The 20,151-nt window shown below is 41.5% G+C and overlaps 1 protein-coding gene across 6 annotated transcripts in view; it reads right to left on the bottom strand.

Annotated features, from left to right (window-relative positions):
- The window catches only part of MLLT3 (MLLT3 super elongation complex subunit), a 246,147-nt gene that overhangs the window by 76,799 nt on the left and 149,197 nt on the right, over positions 1-20,151 (bottom strand). For 5 of the 6 annotated variants that reach the window (XM_039545641.1, XM_039545640.1, XM_039545643.1 and 2 more), the window contains one exon: positions 3,683-3,765. In XM_039545641.1, coding sequence (XP_039401575.1) covers positions 3,683-3,765 — 83 coding nt within the window. Of the gene's footprint in view, positions 1-3,682; positions 3,766-13,924; positions 13,929-15,251; positions 15,257-20,151 lie in introns of those variants that run through there. The other variant, XM_039545645.1, reaches the window with a different exon arrangement.

Here is a 20,151-nt window from a genome sequence, read left to right as displayed (position 1 = left end):
TAATCTGTGGCTGATTCTTCTTCATCAGCAGTTAAAAAAAAAAAAAAGTTAACCAGAATAAAGCTGTGACAGCCTAGCATACTCCTGTGCCTGGTCTCTGCTCATTTTGTTCCTTGTCACTACTGATGTGACCTCATCACCCAGGACCCAGACTAATCAACTAGATTTCCAAACATACCACCACAAAATAAATACAACATCTTGCTATTGCTAGTGTAGTAAGGAATGACACTTTCAGGTAGTAATTACATATAGCTTTTTTCCATGTTCCCTGTACCAATATAGGGAGTAAAACGGGGGTAAGTCACACACAACATGGAAGGGATCACCAATGCTTTATCACTTGGAAAGCTCCTCTACAAAAAGGTTACTAATATCAATGACTAGACTCCAATCTGTAATACCAGGACAAGGAATCAATTAATCATGTTGTAGGTTTACAACTATCCTTGTATATTTCTCTCCTAGAAGCCCCAAATGGGACAACTGCTCCACAAGAGCAAGTCTTAAGAGAAGACAACAATGGACATCACTCAACTCGCTATGCCTGCCAGTTGTACAACACAAGTTGCCAAACAATGGACACGTGAGACAGAGTACTAATAAGAGAAAAATAAGCTGTTAGATTAATAAGAGAGTCCTTAGCAATCCCAAGTATAACAGTTTCAGCATACATCCAGCATGTCTTTTTGATCATAAGCTACTCAGAGGGAGTGCTGTATTTGGGTCTCGTTTGGTGGCAAGCACACTACGAGTGCTTAAATCGTATCAAAAAAGTATTTACTTTTGACTCTTCAGGATTCCAAGGATGTGGACAGCAGGAAGCTTGAAAATCATAATTACAGTAAAAAAAATCAAAACAAAGATTTTAAACAAAGTCAGGTTAAGTTTTCAAAGCTGCAGTATCTCTGAACTTGAAGTAGTGACCCAGGAAAAGCAGCCTGCAGTAGCTTGTTTTTGAAGACAGACAGACAGAGAACAGTCCCCTTTAGATGAACCAGTAGCTTGATTGACTATATTGAAATGTACCACGGATGAAGACATAGAGAGGCTAATGTATGGTTTCCTGGGAAAAACTTGAGTAAATTATTCCTCAAACTATTTGGGCAGAGCCACACCATTCCCTTGGCCATTCAGTTGGTACCTGCAGGTTTGTTATATAAGCCCAAGTTGTAGAAGTGAACAAACTGGAGTCTTCAGGAAAATTCTTTGAACATTTGATGACCAGAGCCTGTCACTTCAAAGCAGAAATTTACTGTAAGAAGCATCTGTAAAAGCCACAGCCATTATTTAATGGCAGCCCTGACAGGAGGGTGGAACACACTGAAACTCACTTTAATTCCCCTAGTTGGCTCATATACCCATTTTTAAAATGAAAGCTTGGATGTAAAAGCACGTTTTAAGGGACTACTGTACATTTCTCAATTGCTATTAACTGAACCCTCATTGCAGCTGAATATGCCATATGCTTCTTGGCATTCCTGCGATTCCTTAAAGCTTTGAAAAATTTTCTGTCAGAGGGAAGAGCATATTGCTTTTCTACCAATTCCTTTTTAGTCTCAGGAACAGGAATACTGTAATTCTTTGAGTCCAAGGTCCACAGCAGATGGCTTCCTGCACCCCTTTCTTGTCTACATATACCTTGGACACCTTCGGAATCAGAAATGGAAAAGTTGTCTACCTTGAATAAGTGATGATCATCTGTCTCCTCTTCCTCCTCCAATCTATCCCCTCTTTCTCTGTACTGGAATTCCTGTGAAGCAGCTTGGGGGAGGAAGAGTAGCTGAGCCAGGAGAAGGTAATATTTTGGCTGAAGAGACCTTCACGAATTAGAGTTGGCTCTATTTTTGTGTCTTTTCCCCTTTGTGTGCTATTGACCGCAGGAAGGGTTTTGATGCTGCATCTGTGCGAAGAACTGGCTGACCCACAGTCCAGCTGCTGCTTCTTGATTTCCATGGCACCAAAACGGGAGTGAGGGACGTTTGCAAATTCCCAATTCCAAATGTTGCTTGAGAGTGAGGTGAACTGTAATCATTGGAGCCTTGTCCTTGATTTCAGTATATGCCACAATTCCTGCTGGAGAGCTCCTGTGACTTGAAGGCCTCCATATTCAGCAAAGGCAGCCAAAAGTCTGGGTGGAAAACAAAAAAAGAAATGTCGGGCGGGAAGCCTCTGTAGAGATGCTTCAATGAATCACTGTCTTCTGACTTTGAGTCCCCGGTTTTGGGCTGAACTCTGAACGGATGGGGCTTAAAGACCCAGAAAATGGACTGCTTTTCTATAATAAAGTCAGATATCCTGGAATGGACCAAGCTACTCCCTAAAGGAGACAAATGCACCAAAAAGCCAGTTTATCACTAAATCAATTCTATTTCTTTCTCCAGTATCAGGTGAGGCAGCGTAAGCCCTATACTCCACAGATTGATACAGGGAACATTGCAAATCTTATCATTCAACATCTACTGTTCAAAACCAACAACAACCTAAAAGGTACCTGAGCAAATCCTAAAATAGGATGAGCAGAAAAAAAATCATATACTGTATCTTGGCAGGTTTCAGAGTAGCAGCCGTGTTATCTGTTCTGCCTGTATCTTGGCAGAACTTTCCATAGAGAAGAATGGAACATTGTTGTGCCTACTTAAAAGCATTTTGAAACTTGTGTAAACGCACTTATCTAAACCACCTTTTAAGTGAGCAGGTTTCAATGAATACTTTGGCTACGCAAGGGTTTTTTGAGTGCACTAGTCTTATTTAAAATTCTAAAAACATAGAGATGTAACAAAAATATATAAATGTGTGTTTCTGTTTCATGCCACTATGTCAAACTACATTTTAGTGAATTCAATATTACAAGATAAGCTACTAATACCGTTTGCGTGTTTCATTTACAACAGCAGCTCCACCAAATCACATTGAATGGTCATATGTATGCAACTTGAAATACCGTGATACTTTACACTAAAGTACTTTACACTAAATTCAAGAAGCTATGGAACTTTGATTATTCCCCTCCCAAATCCTATTCTTTTTTATCTGAAAAGTTATTAGCTATAGAGTCCCTTTCATGTATTTTATTAAAATCTCAATGTTAACTAGCTTAAGTACCTGCAGAAAACAAAGTATCTATCAGAAATTATACTGGGAGAAACCACAATACTGAAATCTTTGTGGAATGGCAAAAACTCTATTTTTAACTGTGCCCCCCGGTAATGTTGAATTCAAAAGTACCAATATTCACATTACACCAAAACATTTTTTTTCCCAGAGAGGATACGGTATAAAAAGGTTCCCTTTGAAAGACCAAAAAGTAAACTAATGACACAAATTGGCAATATTAATTAGAACAATGGGACCATTGTAAAAACAGCATCAAAATCAGCTTCTTTTTTTAAACTCAAGTACCATTTTAAAAACTTCCTAAAATCCCAGTCAATTTCTGACACAGGCTAGTAATCCTTCTCGGTTTCTCACAGGTAATCCTTATTTCATAGAACAATCTGTACAAATCACTGTGCAAACCTATTCTGTCATTCAAACTAGCCATAATTTTTAGAGTTTGTAGTAACTTTTTATGATGGCATTTAACAAGTTTTTTGTGGTTTGTGAAATAAAATGCAAACTATCAAATAACTTGCATATTAATTTTTTTTTGCAGGAAGTTAAACAGTATCAGATTACATACCTTGTTTTTGAAGTAAACCTCAATTGGCAAAATGAAACCAGCATACCCAGATTCTTCAACTTTGTAAGGTGGATCTTTACACACTGAAACAATAAAAAAGAAGATTTGTTTAATAACAAGGGTCATTAGTAGCTTAAAGAAGATGGCAAGATTAGAACAAGCATTTCATTTAGACGTGTAGGTACAGAGTTGGTCACAGTTTTGTCTTTTACTTCCCTCTGCTGAGTTCAAGGTGCATAAGAATGGATTGATTTTTTGTATTTAAACCAGATTTTTTTATTTTGTAATGTAAATTATAATACATTTTTCTTTTTAAAAATAACCTATTTAAAATTAAAACTGAATTCAATACAAAATATGTTAAGGCCTAAACATATTATCACCTCTTAAAAGATTTACCGGCAACTAAAAATAAATATATTGAATCCATGAGCCTCTTATCAAAAATTTTGAGTTAAAGTCTGCTTTTCTATATAAAGAAAGAGTTAGGAAAAAACAACTAAGTTTTGAGATCAAATTTAAGAAATATGGCACAATAGGTCATGTACTGTGTTAAGTGCTTGATCCAATGGAGGACCCAAAGGCTATGCTTCCGGGTGTAAGAGACTGGCAGAGTAATCAAAGGCATCTGGATCCAGGCTTCGATTCCAGGAGACACCATCATGCATCTTACTAGGATCATCCACTGAGCCCATCTGGGTGGTCTCAGACTCCTATTTTATAGCTTTTCCCTACATGAGCTCTGATTGGCTCAGTTCTCAAATTATGACTATGACTCCACCCACCATGTAAAATTATTCTCCAGCTCATGGAAAAACATTGAAGTTTATGTATCCAAAACATTTAAGATTGTTTTGTTTAATAAAAATATATATGTTATATACTATTTATGTTTAATTAAATTCCAATTACCATCCTAACACAGTTTGACACAAATCATGAGCAAAATATTAATTCTCTAGTACATAAGCAGTATGTCACTCACCATTTTCTAAAATATTTAGATGTACAGTTAATAAATATCTAAATATATTAAGCTCTATAATTGCTTTAAAATAGCTATGGTATATCCATGAATGAGAATGCACCTTTCTTTAAAAAACAGCTGAAGTACAAATGGAAAGTTAATTAAAACAGTTTATTTAAATAATTAATTAAATTGCTTTGATTTAAATCAATCCGCCGTGGTGGAGTTTGTGAAATACCCTTTCAAAGACAGTAGAGCAACTCTCTGTAATTTGTGTATTACTGTATCCCAGTTAAACCAAAATCTGCAACATGCTGAAAAGCCACGATATTCTGGCATACAGTAGGCTTTGGTAGTCTCAGGAAGGGTGAATTATGTTATGGTATTAGAGCAGTACATACAAACCGTACACTGTAGGGTGTGGACTTCTATAATAGGATAAGATTTACAACACCAATATACCTAGATAACATTTCCCCCTATATTGTCGATGTAGTACATGCACTTTTAGTTGTGTGTAACTCCAGCAACTTTAAACGTGAGCCTTGGGACCAAAACTCTCAACTCAAGCCAAACTCTGGCCCTGACCTTTTCAAAAAGTTCAGGAGATTCAGAACCCAGGCCTCTTCTTCCTCCTGTTTAACTGTGCTAAAGCATTGCAAAGTAAATGACATGATACAAGATCACACTAAGCTGAGAGAGCTAGGGAAACCTTAACTCTTCAGAGGTGTTAAACCAGTTCCTTAACATTACTTCAGTGTTTGTACAAGCTAATTTCCTGCGTGCTATCATCTCAGTGACACAATAAGAGATTGCGAGATCCTCTGTGGATGACTGGTGGAACTTATGTGAACACATGACTTCTCTGGACCATCTGGTCTTGTTATATCAGTGTCAGCTGACAGATTGAATCTGTGTATAGTAATTCCCCAGATAAGTTAATATCTGTTGCACTATAAGAGCTCATTTGGTATTGCTAGGAGGTTGCATTGTAAAATGCATGTTATATGAAGTGACCTTATATACTGGGGTGGCCAAACTTACCGACCCTCCAAGCCATATGACGACAATCTTCAGAAGTCTAAGAGCCAGAGCATTCCTGCCGGGGCTTGGGACTTCAGCTTCAGCCACAGGGCAAAAGCCCCGAGAACCTCCTCCTTGCTGGGCACAAGCCCCTACTCTACCTCAGCAGAGATGCCGAGCTCCCCGCACCCAAGTCTGGTAGGTGGAGAATGAGGCGTGGGGGGGAGCTTTGCGAGCCATACTTTAACGGTCAAAGAGCCACACGTGGCTCGTGAGCCACTGTTTGGCCACCCCTGTTATATACATTAAAAGGAAACATTTTTACCACAGATGCTGTACGTACTACTAACAAAAACCAACAACAGTGCACAATGCACTTTACAGACAGATCAGAGAGACAAGTTGCCTGCCCAAAATTAATTATAATCTATAGAGACAAAGTAATACCGTATATGTAAGGTGCTGGCAGGTATTCAGGTGCTACAGAACCTGCCACAACTCTCCAGCTTCCACAGGAAGTGTGGCTGCTACTACACGCTAAAGTGAGTATAGTAGGTGTGTTCCCCCGCTGTGGCCAGGCAAGCTCTGCTGCTCACTGCAGAGTGCCGTGGGGGATAGGGCCATAGCTCCTCCTTCTGGCCCTCCCCTTTGGGATGGCTATAGAGCTGTTAGCCCTGTGCAGCCCTTGGACCAGACTTGGTGCAGAAGCGAGAAAGATTCCATACACTACCACTTCCCTGCATACCAGTGCAGCAGCCTGTCACCATGTAATTTACATCTCATAAACCAAGGATGTAGGAAAGGGAGGCAGGAAAAGCAGCATGAACACACCCTAATGTATCGTATGGCTATGTTCATTACACGTTTTTTCCCCCTTCCAATCATTATTTAAAATGTCTTTCAATTTTCTTGGCAGGAAAGAGGAGGAATTACAGTTAATGAAAGTCTCTTAAAGAAGTGCATTTTAAGAAGGGGTTCGAAGGAGAGGGTTAAGTAAGATCCAGCAAAACAAAAAGGGGAGTTTCAGCCATAGGGCCATTTACAAAAAGAAGGAAAGGTTAAGCAGTAAGATTTACCCAAATGGAAATGATGCAATATAGAAACATTTCATGTATGAGAAGAATAGATTGGCTGGTACTGAAGTCTCTGGCTCCCGTTAAGTGAAATGCACTGAGGTCTCATTTCTCATATATGCCATGTCAGCTTCTTCTTGTGCATCTAAGGGCAGGTCTTCACTACCCGCTTAGATTTACAAAGCAGTTAGCAGTGCTGAAAGGGAAGATACTTACCTTACTGTAACTGGAGTTCTTTGAGATGTGTTGTCCCTGTCTGAATTCCAATGTGGGTGTGCATGTGCTTCACACACCTGAGACTGGAATAATCTTGCAAGCAGTGTCCTTGGTCCATGCCTGCACCCCTGCTCTTCTCAAGCTCTGCACCAAGGATATAAAGGAGGAGCAGACCAATCACCTCTTTGGCTCCCTCTTTACCCCAAATCTTGCCAAGATCTGAAGCAAGGGAGAAGGACAGCAGGTAGTGGAATATAGATAGGAACCACACACCTCAACAAACTCCAGTTACAATAAGCTAAGTAACTCCCATTCTTTTTCAATTGCATAGGTTCTGGAACTAAGGGTGCTACCACACCCCTGGCTTGAAGTAATTTCCATTATATGCAGTGTTTACAGTTTGGTTCAATGGCTCCCAGCACCCCCACTATAAAAATTGTTCCAGCACCCCTGTCCCTATGTGTATTCCACTGTGAGTGACTGACAAGCAGCACTCAGAGGGGAGGGTGTTGCAAGGATGCAGATGGTATAGCTAGTTGTTGAACTACTGCCCCAAAGGATGCATCAGTGGAGGAGTCCTGGACCAAGGCTATTGTCTCGAAAATGTGTGGATGGAATTGCATCTAGCTGCTCTGCAACTGTCAAGAAAGAATACCTAATGCCAGTGAGGCCACTTGTGTCCTTATCCCATATGAGGGAAGAAGCTGTGTGAATTGATAGAGTAAGATACAGACAGATATGCACTTAGAGACACTCTGAGATGGGACAGCTTGACTTCAGACTCATTCTACTATGGCAACAAAATCTAGATGACTGTCTGATCAGTTTTGTTCTTTATAGGTAAAATGCCAATGCTCATTGCGCATTGAAGGAATGAAGTCTCATCTCCTCGCTAAGGACATGGGGCTTTGGAAAAAAAATACAGGTAAGTGAACTGACTGGTTTATGTGAAATTCCACAGCCATCTTAGGAATGAATTTTGGGTGTAGTTGTAGAGTCACTTTATCCTTATGAAATATTGTGAATGGTAGATCAGTCATTAGGGCCCCAAGATCTGGCTGAGGTGATGGCAATGAGGAAGGCAATGTTCAATGACAGGAGAGAGTTCCAGAAGATTTACATGCACTCTAGTCTCTTGGGGTATTCAAGGGCCCTGCACCATGTGATCGTCTATGTGGGCTCCCCAGACTAGCAGGGAGGCATCCATAATTACTGCCTTGTTGAGTGTGAGAGGTGGAACACGCACATAGACTAATCCAAGATCTTTCCACCAAATTAGTGAGGCCCCCATTCTGGTGGGATCTGTCACTGTTCATGCTCAGACATGCCAAACCCGTGAAAAAAAATGCAGAAATTGCCTTGGTTTTGGCTTAATTGGCTTGTGAGTTGCTTGTTGGTTAGTTTTTGGCTTGTAGCTTGTTGCAGTTTGTCTTTTATTTTTTATCAGCTCCCGGCAAGCAGGGGCAAAGGTGGACAAGCGGGGCAAGGAGAGGGAGAGAGTAAGGAGTGCACAGCAGGTTCACCACAGTCCCAGATTGCACGCCGGGGGATCTAGTCATATAGAGTGTTGGGATTCTTAGGGATTGGCTTGTTTTGGCCTTGTTTTGAAATGGGATTAGCTTGATTTTTGACTTATTGTGAAAGTTGGGGTGCTTATTTACCATGTGAAAGTTGGCAACTGTGTTCATGCTGTGCTCACCTGGTACATATGAGTTGGTGTATCAAGTTGCTTATGGCATGAAATCTGTCCATTAGGTGATAAGCCCTCACTCTGACTGAGTCTAGAGTAGCTCCTATAAATTCGATAGTCTGTCTTGGGGTGAAGATAGACTTTTTCATGTTTACACAGACTCCTAGGGATGATAAAAGATGAAGCAGGGACATGGTTAATGCAAGGGCTTCTAAGCGTGGCCTGCCAACGAGAAGCCGATTGCCTAAATATGTGAAGAAAGTGGAGCTGCTCCGTGTGAAATTTCCTGCTGCTACTAGAAACTCTTTGGTGAAGACCAGAGTACAATTACTAGACCAAATGGAAGCACCCTGTATTGATAGTGGTCATGGACCACCATAAACCTGAGGAATTTTCGATGGGCAGGGCAAGTGTCCATGTGAAAATACACATCATTCATATCAAGAGCTGTGAACTTTCTTTTCCAGGAATGGTATTAGCAATGCCAGTGTAACAATATGGAATTTTAGTTTGTGAATAAAAACAAGTCATCACAGGCCAAAAATGGGTCTCCACCCTTCCTTCTTTTGAGGAACTAGGAAATATTTCAAATAGAACCCTTTTCCCTGGATGCTGAATAGGCACTCACTCTATCACTCCCCAGTGGAGGAGAGATTCTATCTCCTGGAGGAGGAACTCCTTGTCAGAATGGCCTCTGAATGGTGACTGGGAAGGGGTTTTTGGAGGACATAGGGAGAGAAACTCAATGGCATTGCCAGAATGGATGATATCCAGCATGCACTTGTCTGTTATTTCTCTTCATTTGTGGAAAAAGATTGCTAGATGGCCACCAAAGGACAGAGGCTTGGGTGCAAATAGCATCAACAGTGTTTCGCAACTCCCAAGTATCACGTCCAAAGTGCCTCTTTCCCGGAGGATGAGATTGGGTTAACATGGAAGGTTTAGGGTATCTTGACTTTTGCACCCTCTGTCTTTTGTGAAGCGGTTCACAGGATTGCTGATGGTAAAATGGTTGAGGCATAGGCCTTGGTTTGTAGGCGTGTTTGTGGTATTTCCTCTTAGGGGCTGGTGTATATGTAGTCAGAGAGCAGAGTCTTTTAGTGAGAGCAAAGACTCAGTCTTTTCATTGAAAAGGTTGGTCTTCTCAAAGAGCAAGTCCCTCCACAGTGTTCTGGACCTCCCTGGGAAACTCCTAAAGAATGTGTCCATGATTCCCAGTGCATGACAATGGCCACTGAGCTCAATGTAGCGTGCAATGACCTCAGATTGCAGTGAAGTTCTGGCCACCAGCTTGCCTTCATCAATAAAGGCCTGAAATGACGCCCTGTCCTGCTGAGATAATTTATCCTTAAAAATCTAGGAATTTTAAATAATTTAGATAAAACTAACAAATTGTGAAATATTTACAGGTTTGAAGATAAGAAGGCTGAAGAGAAAGGAGAATCTGCGGACTCTGGAGGGTCTATCTCAGGCCATGCAGTGATAAACAGGAACTGAAGAGGGGGTTGGCCAGCCCACTCCTTTTGCATGTTTGGTGCAGAGCATGAGGAGAACAGGCTCACAGGAGCAGACCAACAGACACTGTTTTCAAAGAATTCTTCAGGGTCAGGCACATGGACTGCATGCATCCCTATAGTGCAATACACAGAGGGGCCAGTGCTTGAAGAAGAATAGTAACTTGTCAACGTTTCATGTTACAGCTCTGAAAACAAAATCTGCTACACTTACAGGTTTCACTGAAACTTAGGGTGATGGGTTTACAAACACACATTCCATCATAGGATGCTATTTCTGTTTCTCTCCAACCTGGAAGACTGACCTTAAAGTCAAGGAGAATTATACCGGGGAGGGGAGAATGAGAGCTGTGGAACAAAAGGAACAGAACAAGGAAAGTTGCATGACTCTAAACATACAGGGACTAGTATTGCAAGTGAGCTCCTTGAAAGCCACCCTATTTCCCTCCCTGCTCTTGTGGAAGCCATTAATATAGCTGCTGGCACAAGCGTCTCATTTTGTGTTTCAGAGGTTCCCACAGTACTCAGTTCTGCTGCAAGTGCACATGCAGTTTAGGCTGATCAATGCGCAAACCTTACCTAGAACATTCTGGAAAGTTGGAGAATGGGAATGTGGAATTATCAGGGAATGGCAGAAACTTGGAAAGCCACAAAAAACAAGAATGACCAAAAAAGAAAAAAAAAGGGAAAGAAAAGCTCCAAAGGAAAACAAATAGACATAATATGATAGGCAAGAACAGTTAGCAAATACAGACCAAAATAACAAACACAGTGGGAAGTTTGTGGAGGTCTGGCATGAGTGAAAATGGGACAGGGGGGAAAACCACTGTATTGTGGCATAATTATTATTTTTTTTAAAAGCTATTTCTGCAGGGTATTAGAACAGTGCAGTTATTTAAAAAATCAGGAAAGAGTTTCTATGACCAAATTAACACTGCTAAACAGCACATTATCTCATTTATTTTTGGGCATATATTTAAAGAATAGAGATTAACATATCCAGGTATACTATAAGCTATCCAATTAACAAAAAAAAAACAAAGAAAACTATACGTGTGCAATATGTGAAGTAGGCCCAACCAAAATAGGACCCTGTTATGCTATGGGCTGTACAAAGAACTAGTGGGAGTCCATAAACTAAAGAATTTATAATCTAGATTTGAGAAGTTTGGGAAACTTGATCTAAGTATTATACATTTCAAAAAACAAACCAAGGGGGAAAAGTAGGGAGGAAAGAAGAGAGGCTGGAGTGCTAGACAGAGGAGAGGATCCTGGTGGAAAGGCAGCAGTTAGAAGAAAGCTGATTGCCATCGTATCCTGTTTTGAGAAGTGTACATCTGTACACATATGCAGTGCCTCTATACTGAATTAAATACTTTATAACTTGAAATTTTCCATTACACATATTCAGTATGAAATATTCAAAAATCTTTATAAAGCTTTATTGAGCTTTATAAAATCAAGTGCAATCAAACGCATAGTTTTTCAAGCATAAAGCACACATTCCTAGTTAAGGACTATTTACATGTTCTTGTTGTAACCCAATTCGAATAACAAGTGCCTACAATCTCATTTAGAATATAAGAAGAAAACAACTTTTACAACTTATCTGTAAACCAGAAAAGGAATTAAGGGCTTTTCCTCAAATTTAACGCACACAAGTTCACCTATGAGCACATAACAGGCATAGAATTTCAGCCCCAAAGAGGAATTTTTTGGGAAGTTAGCAGCAAATAAAATAAGGGATTGTTATAACAGTAACTGCCCTGCAATCTTTACTGTGGTGTAATTAATTATGCAAAATACAGTGATCACCATTAAAAAGTCAACATCCAGAGTGATCTGAAATATTTCATTCTTCTCTATACTTACCATAGGAAACCACTCCAGTATCTCAGTTACTACTATATTGCAAATGTGGGTTAACACTGATTTTTTAAAATTGTGACAGTCTTATTATATGAAAGCACAACTCAAAGCATGATAAGATAACTCTGGTGAATTTTGGAAGAGTTAAAAAAAAATCAGAATTTGTGTGTTGACTATGCTGGAGAAGTTGGTCCTGAACAGCTTCTCTACTGCACCTATCAGCATTGTAGTTTACATTGTAAATGTTCTTGTAATGCTCTTCAAAGTGAAAGAAAATATAACTCCTGCCAATCAATGCAACATTTTTCCAGTAAATTGCAGTAGGAAAATTATAGTCAACTTGTAAATGAATAAACATCAGATGGCACTTCTACAGCACTTTCCATTTGTAGAAATCTAAGAACTTTAACAAAAGTAAGTGTCATAATAATCATTTTATAGATGAGGAAACTACAGAACAAAGAGGCTTAGACTGGGATTTTGAAGCCCATTTCCAATAGGACTTGAATGCCTAAGTCCCTTAAGTGCCTTTGAAAACCTCAATATAAATGACTCTCCCAAGGTCACACAGCAAGCCAGGACTACAAGCCCTAAAAAAATGGGTTCTGGCCCTCTACCCCTGGGTCCTGTTCATCAGGACCAATGGGCCTCCTATTGCTTATATAAATGTGTTAGGTTTTACTTCTTGGATTTTTCTCTTTCTTTCCTCCAAAACCTGAAAGCCGCTGGAATTCAACTTGAGTTTATACACACTCTTATACACTGCAAAGGACATTAACCTAAACCTGAGAAACTGACTGGAATCAACTAAGAACCTATAGCTTAATGTAGTCTGTTAGCAGTGACTATTAAAAAGTCATGAAGTATAAAGACTGGTAATGGAGCCTTTGGAGATAGAGACAAAGGAAATAAAAACAAAGCAGTTTTGAGTTATTACAGCATGTAGCTACCACTTATAACCATTAATTTTCTAGTTCTAATATGAGATGAATTTTACTTTAGTCATTTCACAATTTTCACACACACACACACACACACACACCATTCTGAATACTAGAAAATGTACTGTTGAACCAGGGCTAAAAAAAGCACCAGAGTTCTTAGGAAAAACATCCCTCTATTATGAATACACAAAAGATACAAAATAAGTTTCAGAGTAAGTATTAATACTAATTAGTGCTCCAAAATAATGTTGAATGGGTTTAGTATCAAGCATGGTCTCTATTACTGTTGACTTTACTCCAGTGCAGACACAGACAGAATTGTTTCCAGACTGTAGTGCCCTATGTCCTGAGAGTTCACAAAAGCATCCCGACACCCACTAAGAGATACATATGTCCTCAACAAGTATCTCAAAAGATCTGTGTAATGTGAGACTCCAGTCTATACTCTTGGAGAGTCCAAGGGCTAATCAAAAGGTTTCTTTCCCCACTGGTGTCCAACAACATTCCATTTACTTGTGTACAGTATTGTTTTCCTTACTCCCCTTATCATTCTAAATTTCATAGCAAAGTCTTGAGTAGCTTGGTCTTCACTAGGGTAACAAGAGTCATATTACACAGGAAAATTTAAAGTTAGGAGAGAAATTTAAAAAAAACCCACGGAAGAAGAGTATTTTACAGCTACATGAACACAACTGATTTGAGAAAAAGACTAATAACTGCAATAGTCTTATACGGACAGATCTTCCTAGCACTTCATGTAATTGAGGTGCTTTGGTTACTGATTAACCCTTCTCCATTTGCTATCTGCATTAAAGGAAACTCCACCAGCAAGAACTGGGATTCACTCCCCAGGGAAGGTTAGCAGTATACATGTGCCCCATCCCATCCCTTTGCCATGAGAGCCCAGCTCTGAGCTTCAAATGGTGCTCCATTGCAGCTCCTTGGCCGTGCTACTCTGTAGCCGACTCTGCTACTTTGGCTTTGGGCCCCTTGGTGAAGTAGATATTTTCTACAGCTTGTATTGCTATATTCTGACCCAGGTGTACCTTCTGCCACTGAGGAAAACTTTATACATTCCCCATGCTCTACCAACCCTTTTCCCATAGGTACTGTATTTCCTCAAATGGAAATTTATTTACATGGTGCTTATAAACAACCCAAAGAGAATTCAGTCATGCCAAAGCATCCTTTCATACAAAAATACTGTGACAATATCATCGCAGCTCTGGTTACAGTGTTTATTAGTTAAATGTTGTTACAAGACCCACAGAAGAAGCAATAAACAAACAATTACTCACTACATTTAAAACCAAACTTATAATTTCAAACAAAATATGGTGTTAATGATTTTGCACAGTTCAGCATACAAGAGTCAGGAAATGCCAATTTAAAACTCATACATGTTTAAAGCTTAGTTCTGTTTTCTTGTGTATACAGATTGCAGTCAACCTTGAATTAGGCAATCATAACTATTTCTCATCTACAATGGCAATTTTCCTACATCCTCAGTGTCACATCTAGTAGCTTGTAACATTTTCATTGTTTTATACATAAACCATTGATTTGGACATTTTATATAGCAAATATTCTGTAAGCTAGTTATGGGTTTTAATGATTGTCAGCTCCCATGTGTTATACATTTTCTTTTAAATAAGCAATACAGCCTCTGTTACAGGCAATTCAGAAGATAAGGAGGGAAACCACAAAGTTAACATAGCTGTGAACTCAGATGGCCTATAAACACCAATTTTAATAGAGCTAATTTTCAGTATTGCTCTATATGGCATACACCCCAATATCTATGTTTTGTAAGTACAGTTTACTGGGTATTTTCTATGTACTTCCACAGACTTTCTGGCATGCTCAAATAATTACTCAGTACTACAAGATGGGTATCTAAGGTTGTAGGGAAATTGTGTGATATTCTATGTATTTTAATGCATACGTATAAAGAGGAAAAGTTAACATTGCAAGGGCAACCTTAACTCTGGCATTTCCTTCCTTCCAGAGCTTAACCCTGCAATCCTAGTTAGGCTATACCTCCACCAAAGAATAGTTCTCATATGTTAGCTATCCTGCTATAAAAATATAGTGGAAAAAAGGCATTGTAGTTTTCAACCATGAGGTAAACTAGGCAAGGCTGACCACAGGTGGGCGTTTATTGTACGGACCCCACCTAGCTACCTCACGGTAAAAACTACAAGTGTCTTGACTCCACTTAATATATTGCAGGGAAATAACGATCATGTTTTTAGTTATCTCACTGGTAAAACACACTTTGTGTCAGTGAAAACAAAACCTCAAGTGTGTTTTTGGTCCTCTCCCTGCTTTAGTTGATGATATCTTCCCTCTCTGACTTCCAGTGACCAAGTGTTTTTGGCACAATACTGTTAGATCCCCATGAAAACAAGGTTTGGAATCGTGTAAGGATCACAGAGTTTGGAAATTTCACATGCAGAAAACATGCCATATGAAAAGAATGGAAAGCTCTCACCCAAAAAGGTAATAACTGTATCACAAGTAGTTTGGAAGTACACAGACTGTATAATAAACCAGTTAGTTGGCTGGCAATTTTTTTATTTTGAGCTTTCCTAAAACTACGGTATTCTGTTTATGAACTTCAGCTTGTGTTATAGGAACCATTAACATGGGAAAAGGAACAAATATACTTAATTTCTGGGTATCAGCACATCTTCACACTTACTCAGAGCTGGCAGAGTAACATGAAGATATGTCATGTCTGGTGTTGCTACATAGTAGTTAGGTATTTTACCCTCTGCATTTTGTTTTTATTGCATCTTCTTAATTATTTGATAATAAATTCTGTTCCTGAAGTAAAAATCAAACATTTAAAAAAAATACATGTATTCCATTTATATCAAAGAGGGCCAACCCAACAAAGCCAGATCTTGGTGCTCTTATTTGGAAGTTTAAATATTATTTAGCAATTCTGTTTTACATTTTTCATGATTTACACAAATCTTCATTTTTATCTGAATCACCAACTGTACTGCATATTTTTTCTGCATGATAAGTTACTGAACATTGCATGACTATTTGTTATTTCTTATCTTTCCAAATTTGGTATGAAGGACTGAGGATTCCAAATGAATATAATTACACTTGTCTCTATTTTTGACTTTATTATATACTATGAAAAGGTTAAACCAAGAACAAGCATCTTCCTTGCTATCTGAGTTACCCTTGTATTCAATGCAACATAATGCTTGTGTCACATTTCATTCTCAGACTCTGCGCCCATGGTTCAAATTTATCCATCACACACTCCATTAATTCTTTAGATAATTTCATTTGATTAAAAGTAAGCAGGGCTGTCAAGCAATTAATCGCACTGTTAAACAGTAACAGAATACCATTTATTTAAATATCTGGGATATTTTCTACATCCTAAAACATCTTGATTCAATTACAACACAGAATACAAAGTGTACAGTGCTCGCTTTATATTTATTTTTTATTACAAGTATTTGCACTGTAAAAAAGCAAAATAAATAGTATTTTTCAATTCACCTAATACAAATACAGTAGTGCAATATCTTTCTCATGAAAGTTGAACTTACAAATGTAGAATTATGTACAAAAAATTGCACTCAAAAGTAAAACAATGTAAAACTTTAGAGCCTACAAGTCCACTCAGTCCTACTTCTTGTTGAGCCAATCACTCAGACAAACAAGTATGCTAAACATTCATATGCTCCTTCATGCTTCATTATCTGAGTCAGATGCCACCAGCAGAAGGTTGATTTTCTTTTTTGGTGGTTTGGGTTCTGTAGTTTCTGCATCGGAGTGTTGCTCTTTTAAGACTTCTGAAAGCATGCTCCACAGCCTGTCCCTCTCAGATTTTGGAAGGATCTTCAGAGTCTTAAACCTTGTGTCGAGCACTGTAGCTATCTTTAGAAATCTTACATTGGTACCTTCTTTGCATTTTGTCAAATCTGCAGTGAAAGTGTTCTTAAAATGATCAACATGTGCTGGGTCATGATCCGAGACTGCTATAACATGAATTATATGGCAGAATGCAGGTAAAACAGACCAGGAGACATACAAATCTTCCCCAAGGAATTCAGTCACAAATTTAATTAACACATTATTTTTTAATGAGTATCATCAGCATGGAAGCATGTCCTCTGGAAGGTGGAATGGTGGCCGAAGCATGAAGGGGTATACGAATGTTTAGAATATCTGGCACATAAATACCTTGCAATGCCAGCTACAAAAGTGCTATGCAAACACCTGTTCTAACTTTCAGGTGACATTGTAAATATTAAACAAGCAGCAGTATCTCTCATAAATGTAATCAAACTTGTTTGTCTTAGTGATTGGTTGAACAAGAAGTAGGACTGAGTGGACTTTAGGCTCTAAAGTTTTACAGTGTTTTGTTTTGGAGTGAAGTTATGTAAAAAAAAAATCTACGTTTGTAAGTTACACCTTCACGATAAAGAGATTGCACTATGGTACAGTAACTCCTCACTTAAAAGTTGTCCCGGTTAATGTTTTGTTGTTGTTAGGTTGCTTATCAATTAGGGAACATGCTTGTTTAAAGTTGTGCAATGCTAATTCTAGTTCTAATGTCGCTTGCAGGAAGAGCAGCCTGTTGCAGCTAGCTGGTGGGGGCTTGGAACCAGTGTGGACCGGCAGCCCTCTTATCAGCTCCCTGCTCCCCTAAGTTCCCTGTGCAGCAGCTACCAGCAGGCTATCAATTTAAGCTATCCCTCCCCCCACTGCCATGTTGCCCTCTGCCTTGGAGCTGCTCCCCGAGCCTCCTGCTTGCTGTGGGGGGGGGGAGGGGCGCTAATGTCAGGGTGTCTCCCTCCCCCGTGCTTCTACACCCCGCTTACCCCTTCTTCTCCATATAGAGCAGGGTGGGGACACAGACGGAGAGAGACAGAAAGAGTCTGGGGCAGCAGCTGCTGGTCTCAACTTCCTGGTCCACTTAAAAAGACAATGCACTTAAGAGTGGGTCAGCTTACTTAAAGGGGCAGTGTGCATCTCTCTCTCTCTCCCACACACACAAGGTGTGTATCTGTCTCTGTCTGCTATGCTGCCTTGTGTGAGAGGCTACATTAACAATGTGTTAACCCTTGAGGGCTCAGCCGAGTGCTAGTTCATCATTTAGCATAGGGGTTCTCAAACTGGGGGTCGCGACCCCTCAGGGGGTCATGAGCAGTGGTGAGCTGGAGCCGGTTGTTAAATTTAGAAACCCTTTTAGAACCGGTTGTTCCAGGAGAACGGATTCTAAAAGGGCCGCCCCCCACCCGGCCCCAGCTCACCGCTGCTTCCTGGGCTCCTCCCCTGAAGGCTCTGCCCCGCCCTTCTCCTCCCCCTTCCCTGCTTGCCGCCAATCAGATGTTAGCGCGGGAAGCCTGGGACAGGGGAGGGTTCAGAAGCAAGAAGCAGCTTGGCAAGGTAAGCTAGGGCGGGGAAGCCAGGAGGGGACGTGAGAGGGGTGGTGCGGCCTACCTCAGTCCTGCTCCTGCCGAATGCCCCGGCTCCGGCCGAGTGGCTCTGGCCCCGCGCCTCCGGCCCCGGCCCCGAGCGCCTCGAGGCCGGGCCGGGGCGCGCCGGGCGGGCGGGCGCCGGGGCGGGACTGGGGCCGGGGTCGGAGGCGCGGCGCTCGGTGCCGGGCGGGCGCGGCGCCGCGGCGAGGCGCCGGAGTCGGGGCGGGGCGGGCGCCGGGGCGAGGCGCTCAGGGCGGGGCGGGCTCCGGCTCCGGCCGCGAGTGCCTCCGGCCCAGTCCGGCTCCAGCCTAGCGCCCCGGGCCTAGCTCCGGCTCTGGCCGCGAGTGCCTCTGGCCCCAGCCCTGAGTGGCTCCGGCCGCGAGCGCCCCGGGCCTGGTTGAGCAGCGCCGGCCCTGGCCCAGAGGATCTGGCCTATGCTCTGGCTGAGCATCTCGGGCCGGGGCCAGAGCCACTCAGCCCAGAGCCAGGGCGAGCCCCGGGGCGCTAGGCTGGAGCAGGACTGGGCTGGGCCGCGACGCACCTCCCAGGAGCCCTCCTCGCTCCCCCACCCCATCTTACCTTGCCAAGCCTGGCTCCGGGTCAGCCCCAGCCTGGTCAGTGCTGGTCCCTGCCAAGTGGCTCTGGGTCAGCCCCAGCCTGGTCCAGCACCCCTAGCCTGGCCTCCAGCGTGGTAAGGGAGCAGGGAGGGGGTGTTGGAAGAGGGCAGGGGAGTTTGGGAGTGGGGGTGGGTGGATAGGGGTCAGGGCAGTGTGAGGGCAGGGAAGAGGGGGATTGAATGAGGGCAAGGGTCCCCGGGGGGCAGTCAGGAAGGATCAGAGGTTGGATGGGGCTGTGGGGGCCAGTCAGGGGCAGGGGTTCTACTTCCAGGGGCAGTCGGGGACAGAGAGAAGGGGTGGTTGGATAGGGCAGGAGTCCCGGGGGGCCATCAGGAATGAGAGGAGGGGTTGGATAGGGTAGGGATCGGGGGGGGTGTCAAAGAATGGGGGGGGGTTGGATAGGGCAGGAGTCCCCGGGGGAGGCACGACCCCCCCGTGGGGTGAGGAGGAGGGAACTGGTTGTTAATTTTTTGGCAGCTCATCACTGGTCATGAGGTTATTACATGGGGGGTCACGAGCTGTCAGCCTCCACCTCAAACCCTGCTTTGCCTCCAGCATTTATAATGGTGGTAAATATATAAAAAAGTATTTTTAATTTATAGGGGGGGGGTTGCACTCAGAGTCTTGCTATGTGAAAGAGGTCAGCAGTACGAAAGTTTGAGAACCACTGATTTAGCAGCAAGGCATTCCCTGGAAAATATCCCACCCTCTAACTTCACCACCTCAACCAAGCTTCACAATCATCATAGCTGTGAACAGTATTAAATTCTTTGTTTAAAACATATTGTGTGTGTGAGTGTGAGTGTGAGAGAAAGAGAGAGATTAGTTTTTTGTCTGGTGAAAAAAAGTTTCCCTGGAACCTAACCCCCCCCATTTACATTCATTCTTATGGAGAAATTGGATTCGCTTAACATCGTTTCGCTTAAAGTCGCATTTTTCAGGAACATAACCACAACGTTAAGTGAGGAGTTATTGTACTTGCATGAGGTGAATTGCAAAATACAATTTCTTTTATCATTTTTTACAGTGCAAATATTTGTCAAAAATAATAATATAAAGTGAGCACTGTACACTTTGTATTCTGTGTTGTAACAGAA

This window comes from Mauremys reevesii, linkage group 6 (assembly GCF_016161935.1).
Source record: "Mauremys reevesii isolate NIE-2019 linkage group 6, ASM1616193v1, whole genome shotgun sequence".
Classification (NCBI taxonomy): Eukaryota; Metazoa; Chordata; order Testudines; family Geoemydidae; genus Mauremys; species Mauremys reevesii.
Note: the sequence above shows the minus strand (reverse complement) of the source record. Positions and strands in the feature narration are given on the sequence as shown.